Source organism: Pempheris klunzingeri, chromosome 10 (assembly GCF_042242105.1).
Source record: "Pempheris klunzingeri isolate RE-2024b chromosome 10, fPemKlu1.hap1, whole genome shotgun sequence".
Classification (NCBI taxonomy): Eukaryota; Metazoa; Chordata; class Actinopteri; order Acropomatiformes; family Pempheridae; genus Pempheris; species Pempheris klunzingeri.
Window position 1 is genome coordinate 10297578 of NC_092021.1, and position 12065 is coordinate 10309642.

General features: G+C 40.6%; 1 protein-coding gene across 2 annotated transcripts in view; it reads right to left on the reverse strand.

The window, feature by feature from the left end:
- Window positions 1–918: 918 nt before the first annotated feature.
- LOC139208397 (neuropilin-2-like) overlaps window positions 919–12065 on the reverse strand; it is a 91569-nt gene continuing 80422 nt past the window's right edge. The window contains exons 17-18 of one of the 2 annotated variants that reach the window (XM_070838065.1): window positions 4639–4701; window positions 919–3072 (exon numbers count right to left, since the gene is read on the reverse strand). In XM_070838065.1, coding sequence (XP_070694166.1) covers window positions 2759–3072; window positions 4639–4701 — 377 coding nt within the window. In that variant the 3' untranslated portion in view covers window positions 919–2758. Of the gene's footprint in view, window positions 3073–4638; window positions 4702–11164; window positions 11545–12065 lie in introns of those variants that run through there. The other variant, XM_070838064.1, reaches the window with a different exon arrangement.

A 12065-nucleotide genomic window follows, 5' to 3' on the forward strand; every position in this document is an offset into this window, starting at 1 on the left:
TGGTCTGTCTTTTATTTTGTTGTCTCTTTGTTTGTCTCTCTCTTCCCTTCCACCTGTCCCACTGACAGACTCTTTTATGTTTCATTTTGTTTGCCTTGCTGGCTGTCCGTCCTCTCCATCTGTCAGCCGGCTATCTCACTGGATATGTTCACACGCAGAGAATCACCTGCCTACTAGCCCTGCTCCAGTTGTTTGGGTGACCCTTTCCACATGAATCTTTCATTGGCTTTGATTGATTGTGCTGACAAGTTAATCAAATGTTCCCAACCACAGCTTGAACAGAAGTTTGAGCTTGTTTGTTTGGTGCTAACTTATCGTTCAACTACAAGCTTTTTCCAAACTTTAAAAATTGCTTTCAGATGTCTAATCATAACGGTGAAGGGTATATTGTAGGAAAAACATATGAAGAAAGATGCAGATATGATTAAGATGAGCATTTTGATGATATGTTAACTTAGAAAAGCATTCTGGGAGGTTTTCAATGGTACCCTGGGGAGTTTCCTTGCAGACTTATTAAGTTCTGTGTTTCCACTAAAACTCACTGCGTGTATCTTTGGGGTCTAACATGAAACATTTTCATTTCCAAGTCTTTTTTCCCAATAATTTAAAATCCTGCATTGTTAACAACCATGTTTGCTAGCTTTCGATCTTAGCATGCTATGGGGCCAGGCTTGTGTGCGTGCACGAGATACACACAAAATGGGAACCCACTTGGAAAGACATTGCTCCATTGTGCCTCTAGTGGTCAAAAACTCCACAAGGTGCCTTTAAGTTAACACCAAAATGTATTTAGTTGAAGCAAAATGATGGAATATGAGCGTAATTCTTGGGAGAAGCGGCAAATAATACTCGCAAAAAATGTAGGTCCAGTATCCTCAGCAGGCTTTTTATAGTCTGAGTATAAACCTCACTAGTTTTAGTTATGATGTTCACACACAAACATGCATGTAAGAAAAGCCGCCATTTTGTCCTCTTTCTCCCTCTCTTTCTTCCTGTCTATCTTTCTGTGTGTGTGTGTGTGTGTGTGTGTGTGTGTGTGTGTGTCCTCCTGTTCATCAGTCTCTCCAGCAGCACTGGCCCTCCTCGATGGCTGTCCTCCGATACAGCGTATACTGTAGATAGCTTAAGGCTCGATTGTGTGTCCAAGAAAGTTGACGGTACGATTTCCACGATTTCTCCTCCTGTAGTCATTCCTTCTCCTTCAATTTTTAAGTGTCCTTCCTTCAGGGGGCGACGCTAAGAGCGCTGGATAAGTGGCTGGCAGGAATCATCCTTATTTTCTCTCAGTCCGTTCTCCACCCAGCCTTTCCTGACGCTTGGTCAGACCCCCTGTGCACAAGCACAGCTCTTTGGCAATCCATAGGTTGCAATAAAACAATCACTGACATTTTGTTCACACAGTGTCTGTCCATCATTTGGGTGTCATACAGTCTGAAAAGCAAAAAAATATAGATATATACCAAAGACAAACCCTAGAATACTGAATCTAAAGCACGACTCCATAACAGCATGTTAGATTTAGATAAACCTCTGATTTTCTGTCTTCCATCTTCCTTCACCTCACCCTTACTCTTTGTAAAAGACTGATAATCTGTAATGAACATGTGCCAAAACAGAAAAGGACTAAAGTAACAGTTAAGACCATGGAGTCCAACACAATGCTAAAGAAAGTCTAAAAATGGCGTAAGAGCTCTACAGGGCGGCTACGAACTGAAGCTGGCTTTTCTTTACCTTTTTTTCCAAGTAGACACAAGTCTAAAACAAAACAAAAACAGTCACCATTACTCTTCTATGCCACTGGTTTCACAAAGCGCAGACCGAGGGCAGACAAAGGAGCGAGCGAGGCAGGCTAATGGACATCTGAAACTCCCACAACTCATATCTAAAACTTTCAGAAACAAACAAAAAGAAGTTGTCCTTTTTTAAATCCTCTTTTCCTTCTTCTCCATTAGAAATCTAGATTCATTTCAGTTGTGTGGTTTGATATCTTTTAAACTTCTTTAGGGGGATAAGCATTCGCTTGATATGTGTTGATTTCAGTCAAAAGTACACACATTAAATGGTCCACTGGTGCTGAAGTCTTCACCAACAGTCAGAAACTGGAACTTTTGATTTCTGCATGCCGTCTCCATTGGCCACATTCAAATTCAAGCTAATGAGGACAAATTTGACATTGCCCCTTTTCAAAGAACCACTCATGGACGCATGTTAATGAGATTCTCTTCTTCATTAAGAATCCTATTACCGACATATCAACCAAACACCCCAGACTGTCTTGTCATTTGTGATCCAAATGTCCAGATTGTCATGGGTGTTGTAGTCCATCTCCTTTTGAGCTTCATTCCAGTGGCTGGTGGGTTATATTCTATGGTAGATCTGTCATTCATATTCATTTATTCATTCCTTCATTCATTCACAGGCTTTTAGAATTGAACAGGCTCTCTCCTGCAGGCGGAGGAGATATGGTACTGTAGGTAGGGGGGACTGGGGTCAAGTGTTCCCCCAGTTTAGGCCTCATAGCATGTAGGGGAGATTAAGGTCACATGTTCCCACTGGTATGCAACTAGGTGGGGAAACTCCGGGCTGAAACTGACCCCTTTAGACATCAGAGCAGGATATTAGGTAGGGGACACTGGGGATTGAAATAACAGATAGTGCTTCGTATTCGTGTTTTCTTTGTCCAAACCGAGAACAAAATGACTTTAGCGGGGCATCACGGGACGTCTTTCCCCATCATTCTCCAGTGATCTCCTTCTCTTCATGCCTCTGAGCAGCATCTCTGCTGGTTTATCTTTACTTTATGCTTGATCCCGTCATACAACTCAAAGTTGTAGTTCTCCAGCGTTGTGGAGGAGCGTGAGGAAAGCCCACTGTAGGAGCACGTGCAGTACAGGAGCAGTCCAGCGCAAACCGCCCCCAGCAGAACGCCTAGAGAGCTCATCACGATGATGGTGAGGAGGATGGGGTCCAGCGTGTAAAGCCAGGCGTTGTCCTTGTCTTTCTCTGACACCAGAGTGACGGAGGGGGGGTCCACATCAGAAGAGGAGGGAGTGGAGAAGGAGGACGACCACCCTGGGGAAAAAAACGGGAAACTTCAGAAAAACTTCTGTACAAAATTACAAAAAGTTAAATAACCATATGATATCAGGGATTTTGCCTTTTTGGCCTATTTGTTACAAATTTAATATATTCAAACAAACTACATTGATGTATATGGAGATGTATTTTCCCTTTTATTCCAAACAACCATCGGTGTCCATCAACTTCTGTGTAGTTATGAGAATCAGTTAACTTTTGGAAGTTGTGAATTCCTTCACATTGAACACTAAGTATGCATAAGGTTATGTTGTTATTATTTTGTGCCACTACAGGTGAGCAGCAGATTGTGAAAAAAGTTCACACGATCACGACTGCAATCACTGCATAATTTAGACAAAAAATAGACTTCATGTTCAAATAATGTCGACCACCAGAATAACAGAAAAACACATCAAAATTGTTCAGCATGCATTCAAATATGATCTGTAAAATATTATATAATACAGCATAATATTATATAATTATATTATAAATGATTAATTGCAGCTAAAACCTGTAAAAACATTGTTATATTATATATATGAGTGACTATGACTACGTATGGTCAGTATGTCTACTGTAACTTTTGCTTAACAGCGAATATAATTAGCATACACTAAGAAAAGTCATAAAGTCAGAACTGACTATACAATATCTATTTAAATTAGCCACCATAAGAGACGTCACACAGTCTGTCCAAATGCCCCTCATTGTGGCTGATATGATCAAGACCAGCTAATTCTGTTAAACCACAACCCAGTTATTTTTTTTATTATTGACTTCAAAAACCTGGAAACATGAAATGAGATGAATTGTGTGTGTTGTGAGTGTTACAGTGTGAGCATCTAGTTGGCATAAGCGATCATGCTAATCCACTTAATGAATGTATACACATGAACAAGCCAATCTGCAATTAAGCACTGCATTTAGAGTGTTTTATGGAGGAACAAAGTGAAATGCACACACACACACACACACACACACACACACAAGAAGCAGTAAACAGACAGTAAACAGACTTGTTTAGTGAGGTTAAGGCTGAGTACTCTTCTTGTATCTGTCAAGGGGCTGGGAGAAACAGGGGATAGTAACACATGCATGTAGGCACACAGCTCACAGCTCACACACACACACACACACACACACACACACACAGAGGAAGTAAACTGTGATTGTATCAGACAGATGTTTTCGAGGTGCCCAGGAGGAAGCTGTCTGTCTCACTTTGTCTGCCACACAATATGAAAGAGGAGGAGAGGAAACACACACAGCCACATGCAGACACACACTTTTGAACGCTCTCTCTCTCTCTCTCTCTCTCTCTCACACAGCAGAGACTGTCTGTCACTGTTGCCACAGGCTTTTTTCTTGTGGAACAGCGAGTAAAACGAAGAGCCACAGGCATGCCTCTGCTTAAAGAGCTATTTCTCTATTCTTCTGGTGATACTTGTAAAACAGTCGGTATAGCCTCAGGCTGAGGGGAGAGGAGAGGAGAAGAGAGGAGAGGAGAAAGAGAAGAGGAGAGGAGAGGAGAGGCGAGAAGAGGACTTTGAACCTCACCTCTATCGATGGGAGGCTTGCGGTTGAAAACAGGGTCTTTTCCGAAATCTATCTGCCTGGGATCTGTTAAAAAGACAGAAAGAATTAATCTCAACTCTAGAGTTGTTGATACCATCACTCCATCTCTTATATTGCCAGCACACAAGCTTCATTTGTAGATGGAAATCAAACTACACAAACAGCTCAAAGAGAGAGTGATCTTGTTTAAACTTTGGAAAGAGATCACGGCAGAGATCTCCTTTAAACCGTTATGTTCTGTGCTCGGTCTATCAAGGGAAAATAACATCCGGGGTTACTAAACATTTCACTGAGACTACCTGCAGAAAGCCAGCGAGTTTCATTATGTGATAAGCATCATTGCTCTTTTTTTTTATTTGCTTAGACATTGAACAGAGTCAAGAGTGAGAGAATGAATAGAAAGATAGGGAGGAGAGAAAGAAGGGGAGACTGAACTGCGAAAAAAAGACACACAAAACCGTTTAGAAAAATATCACTTTTATTACCTTCACATTCCCCACAATATATTTTCTTTTTATTCCAAGACCATGAAATTCAACAAGCTAAAATACCACAATATATTTCTGAGGCAGGCCGAAGTGCAAGGCTTTGAAGGGTTTGGAAGCTCAATTCTGCTTCAATTCGGTTTTATTCAAGGAAATTGATATTACAACCCTCAGAGAAAAAATAGAGCAATATCTGGGAAGCTGATAATCGTTTATTGCTGGGGCAAAGGAACCAAATACACATTATGAAGTGAAACCCTAATAGATATTCAAAAGACAAGAGGTGAAAAACTAATTTAGTAGATATGAAAAAAGATACAGAGCCTCATTTCCTCTGTTAGATAAGGTCATTTCTCTGGGAGACAATTTCGACATGTGGCATCCAGTTTATACCCACTAAAACTGCCTTTACAAACTTCCAATACCCTTCAGTTGGTAAATAATAGCAAGAGATTAAAACTTTAAAAAAATAAGAGCTGCTATGTGTGACATAAACATATTCGCTCATGGATTAAATATGAAGTAAATCCCTTGAAAATAATGAGGTGACTCAATCACGTCTTTAACTGTTTTAACATGAGCCAAAATTAACTTCCAAACCCAGTTAAGAGAATAAACAAAAGTTAATGGACTTTCAATTCAAATATTACAGCAACCAACAAAGCCTTTGCTAAATGGAGTGTATTCATCCTCTGATGTTTGGTTGTTGATTGTTAATTACTTGATTGTGTGTATGAGCACCTCTATAGGCTTGGTTTGTTTCTCTGTAGTTCAATATTTAATTAGCTCCAAGTGCAAGACAGTGAAATGAACACAAGTCAAAAAGACAATCATAGAGTCGAGGGCTTTCCTTCACTGAGGCAGAGGAAGTGCACAGAGGTAAATACAACAGTGGTGTGGCTGAAGTCAGGGGTGAACGTCTGAGCGGTTTGACACTTCAGTTTGACTCTAAACTAGTCACAGTTTGAATTAAAACTAATTCAGATTCACCCCTTGCTAAGGCCATGTTTCACAAAGATCAGTCTTTGCTGCTTCCAACTGATTTACATCCACATCTTTCTGATTAATGAAAAAAAAAACAACCCTCTCTTAATTGAACAAGAAATTAAAGAACAATAACATCAACGCAATTCAAAATGTGTCATTTTCACATCAGTGAAACTAACGGTGAAAAGTGAGAAACGAAAAATCAATCAACGAAAATCAAAAGTATCTGACCAATCAGACAGACATCTCCAAGCATGCAGCATGTGCCTGAAGATTATGAACATCCTACTAAAACAACCATCCTACTAAATAAAATAATGCATTCGTGTTTTTCAATACAAAAAGATGCAGCTATGGTGCAGAGCAGGCAGCCTGAAACAACGGATACCTGCTAATCTAAACATGGCTGATCCCAGTGGTCACACTGTAAAGTCAGATTCTTCTCCTCCTGTAAGTCTTAATACACGCACATGAAGGCGTCTAATCAGTCTGCTCTTCTGTCCTCTGAATGTGTAAATGTACAGCCTCACATCAGACCCTCCAGGCTTTAAATTCTCCTTTCTCACAGTCAACTGAAATAACCACAGGCCTCGACAAAACATTAAATCACTACCGGAGATATAGCCAGATGAAAAAACGAGAGATGCTCGGACAATCTTTGGACGACTGTTGAACACTTTCTAATGATCCTGGCTTAAAGCCCTCAGGCTACGATCCTGAAAAGAATCATCACGCGAATCTGAAAGGAGATTATAACTCCCTGTAGCCCCATTTTATCTCCACTGTCCAATTAGTGAAGAGAAGAATAAAAAGGGCGCTTTTTTTTTTATTCAGGCAAAGATGTGGAAGGCTCTTTGGCACCATACGCTGTTCCAGTGGGGGCCTGAGGACCTGTTAGAGTGCTTTCACTCGTAATATTTCTGCAGGAAACAGAGGAGGAGGAGGAGGAGGAGGAGGAGGATGCAGAGAGAGAAAAAAAATAGAGATGGCCTGAGGGCTAGAAGTGCTTACTGCAGGGTTTTATGAATGCAATCAGCTCCATTAACTAATTAGAAATATTAAAGGGCTTCAAAGTAGTCTGTGATGGAGAACGGAGAGCGAAGTGAGGGATGGTTGATTTAAAAGCGCTGCATAGAAGGATGACAGCACAATTTCTAAATCTTGCAAAAAGTTTGATAGAGAGAGAGAGGGGGGGGAGTGCATGGGTAGCACAGCATAAATACAGCCATATATCATTTCTCTGTTTGAATTTCTAACCCACATTGATTGGGTTAGAGCACAGGGCTGCTAGAATGAGTCATATAATGTGTAAATCATACACAAGTCGATTGAAGTGGAATGGAGGGGATGGATATGCAGGCACAAAATAACAAAAAAAAAACTTGTTGACTAAAGCATGTATCCACATTTTACAAGACACAGTTCGATGAAACAAGGCAATGCGGAGCGCTGCAGAGTAGGCGCACTTTTTGGGCACGTATGAAACAATGATTTAAATGACTGAATTTATTGGAAATGTGGGTTCTTTGCTAACACAGGTTTGCGTTTGGCACATGGCGAGTGTGTGTGTGTGCGCGCACCGTGCTTATAATGTGTGTCTCCAGCACACTGTCTATTCTGCCAAAAGACTTCTTTCATGTGCTTTTGTGTTTGAAACAACCTGCCCTCCTCCTTCAATCCTCTCCCTCCTTCAGTCCAAACCCCAACCTGCCTCCCTGTTAGCCTTCCTCTCGGAGTAAGAGAAAAATCTATCTTTAGAAAGTATAGAGAGCAGTTCTTTTTTTTTTTTTTTTTTTTTAAACTGCTTTCATCTTCCTCCATCTCTGGGCGCATTCTTTGGAGGGAAAGGGAGCTCGCTTAATGGGCCCTTCTCCTCTGAGAGATTTTGCTCTCCTCCATTTTTGTCTCTCAAATTCGCTCCTGTGTTTTTTACTGGGAGGATTTGCGATGAAGGGAAGGAGTAGAATAGGAACAAGCAGGTTTTGATAAAAAGGCTGGGGGATTTGGGCATGAACAAAATGATGTAGGGGAGGGGGGCAGCGCACAAGACAAGATGGTGAGCTGCTGAGATTTCCTGAAAATAAGTACCACAGTGGTGCACCCCATTTCACAGGCCTGGATATGAACAGAAGTTGATACTGGACCTCTCAATGCAAAGCCAAGCAAATTCATACACATATTTGTTTTTACATCATCTAAATATTTTTCTTACAACACACTGACTTGCCTCCGTTCCCTATCTGATTTACGCTTTAAGCTTTAAAGGAGGGACAAACATTTGCTGTTGCAAAATGGCTTCAACATGAAGACTTGGCGTCAAATGAAAGTCAAGAAAAATTGTTAAGATCATCTCAGTGAACACAGTCAACATGACGGCTGACATAAAACAATCGTCAGTGAGTATAAAAAAATAAAAACTGTATAACTATAACACATAAGAAGCACATGTAGGCCCACAGGAACATGTGATTACAAAGAAAGAAATATTATTTAATTCACAACAAGTACATTATTCAACTTATTTTTAATATTAAGATTCACAGTAAATGTAAGAAATTGTCATAAATCATCAGCCTTTCGATAAATTATTATCATTATTATTAACAAGCAGAAAAGTGCTAAGGTTACTCTCAACATCACAAAACAATGTGAAACCCAAGTTGAAAAATGCATCACACGTGTCTGGTTAAAGATTAACTCCCTTATTTTTAAATCTGGGACCTGTTTTACATATTTTGGATTCGTCATGACTGGCAGGTACAAAAAGGTTTGGAATTACTTCTGTTGGGATCTTTTCTGTAATGCTGTCACACACCGAATAACAATCTATACAATCAATACAAAAAAAAGCACTTTTATTTTATTCAATATTAGAAATAGCCAATATAGTGATTGGTCAAAGCCGCCAGTCTCCATTGATAAAAACTGTAATTTTAAACAAGAGCGGCAGGTATACTGTTGTCTCGATCAGTTAGTGTGGTTGTATTATAGTATGACTTTGGTGCTTTAAATGGTTAGTTTGGAGCCAAAAAAATACTTGTGTAACACGCAATAACACAAACAAACTAACTGATCATGACGCGGCAGAACAGCCTCTCCAGTGTTCTGCAAGATAAAATTTAATTCTTTGTCAATGGAGTTTGGTTGGTTTGAATTCAACGGCTGTTTCTCGTTAGACTATACAGATCTTATAGGTCTGCCTCTGTAGGGATCCTTTCTGTAATGTTGTCAGACACTTTGAATAACAATCTGAGCCTGTCAGTGGAAAAAAAACAAGCGCTTTTAGAGAGCGTCTGCTGTTTTAGCCCAATGAGTATCCATTCTCATCTGTGAGGTGATCTGTTAGACCAGTTCCAAAACTTTTGTACCTACTAGTCATTTTGGACCCAAAATATACTAGAGTTGTTGTTTAAATGTAATGCAACACATACAGTTTAACAGCTGATTAAGAAAACACTAAGAAAGTTGTGTGAGTGGTGTGACAATAGTGCTGCACTGGAATCAGTGTTATTTAACAGATCACAGTGAATGAAATGATCAAAGGAACTGATCAATGATCCTCGATCAGAGGTTTTCTAAAAGGCCTCATAAGTAAAAAGCTCTCTCTCACAGCTTGTTTGGTCTCACCTGTTGAACAGAAGCAAAACTGACAATTTTGTCACCAAGTGGGCCTCATTTTCAGCTTACAGGGCTAATATGTAAAACATTCTGAATTTCACAAATTATACATTTGTCATCTACAGTAGGACAACAAATGAAAACATTTAGCAGACATGAAGACTTTAACTTGCACAGACTTCAAAGAAAAGTACGAGTGCAGTTTAAGATACAATACATTCGCCCAGTCTAATGTCTGCAGGACATACAAAGATGTTTAATTTGAACATTAACCGACACAAGCATTGGATTATCCATGTGATCCAGGCAAAAAGAAAAACTGTATAGAGTTCATTCATACTCTAATTTGACACTGAGGCACTACCTCGTTCTGAAGGTGAAGAGGTAATAGTTTTAAAGCACACTTCTTAAAAGGCATATCAGGATGTAATGAAAAATGCACTCAGGGTTTAGTGAAAAGTTCTGAAGTGTCCGTGCATACGTTTGAGACTTAAGAGCCTTTGTGTGTTTTGATGCAGGGAGGGTGTTTGTTTCTAGGTCTGCAGGATGCATTGTAAGCTGTCACATTCTATCTTTCGCTCCTGTAAACCAGACAGACAACAGCACAACTCTGATTCCTTCCCAGTTCACGGACCAAAGGAGCTACGGTGGATGTGGAGCTGTCTATCTGTCACGGCTGGACAGGCAGCACTAATTCTTCTTATGCCCCTTCCCTCTCTGCTCTTAATCCGCCTCTGTCACTCTCAGTCTCTCAAAGGCTACAGGACAAATAAACAGCAGCTTCATTCAGACCCATAGAAATGGCCCTCTCTCTATGCAGCTCACATTGTGACTTCTATCTCCCTGTACCTGTGTGTAAATCCCTTCTCTGCAGGAGAGTGTATTTGTAGGCAGACATTGTCCAAACTGCAGATCAGAGCAGGGCAGACATATCCTTATAGAAGAGGAAAATACACTGTTACAACACTGACATTGTAAACTGAGTTTTTTCCAGTCTGTTAGATAGCCAAACCTGTGATTATACTTGCTATTCTGATCATATTTTTTCAGGTTGGGGTGCAGCTATAGAAGCCAGTATGCTCTTACATCAAAAAAAGTTGCACTCTCACGCTGTTATCAGGCCCTCATCAGCCAGAAGTCATCTTTCATCTACTCTCCCCAGTGAGGGATGTTTAATGTCAGGAGTTCATCCTGCCAGCTCCAGGCAACAAGGACATCTCGTAAAGGTGCATCCTGAACAATTAATTAGATCAATCATCAGCAGCAGGAACTGCAGTGTCTCTTCCATGTGGTTTCTCATCATTGAAGAGAGGCAATTTTGCTAAATACTGCTGTTGATTTTATCACACCCTTTGATCACTTCATTTGAACAAAGCATACCAATAAAATGATATCATTCACATGTAGTCCAGTTGTTTTCAACACTGGGAATCATAGCTGTCATCTTTCTCCAGTCTGATGGTGAGCATGGGTTCAAGACTCTGGCCAGTACCGGGGTACAGGTGGTTTTGGTTGGGGCTGTGGATCAGATTATAGCTGAGGTTTTGGTTCTGGTAGCAGGTTTGGTGGCCGTGCTGATTTGGATGCTGGCTGTTGTGGTACATCACTGACTGATGATGACTACCGCTGGTCTTCTTGGTCGCCCAGTGGTACCGATGGCAGCACAGTATCACCACCACGGTTACAGTGATCAGCAGCAAGAGGGCACCACCTCCCGCCAACACATAGTACCAGTAGGCAGGGACAGGCTGCACCGCCACTGTGTCTACTGTGGGCTCCATCCCAGACATGGCACCCCCTGGAGGGCAGGAGGACACATTACTGGTTGGCACTATGGACGAGGGAGGCAGACATGCAGACTGCTTTGGAGAGTTAAAACCTTTCAATCATCTAATTGACCATTCGCTAAACTCCTCCAACAGACAGCGATTGTCAAGCTTAACAGCTGTAAAGGCAGGTCTGTCAAGCTTTGGTTTCCACCACATGCTCAATCATAAGAAAACCAATAGTACGCTTTTAAAGAGTTGTTTAGCCCTTCCAAAACCAAAAACACAAAATCAATAGTGTAAGGAATGGAATAAACAGCATGTTTATCTCCTCTGTTGCAAGATGCAATCATTAGCATGTCCAGCTAACTAGCTTACTACATACAGCAGCAAGCCTTATTTCCATGGCCACATTATGTAGCTACCTAAATACAATCAAAAAGGCTATTAAAGTCTAGCAGCCAGAAAGGGTTATGTTAGAGTGAAACAAGTCTATCTTTAAATACTTCCTTATCATAGTTAAAATCAGGATGCAGCTGTCATTTTTAGCAAA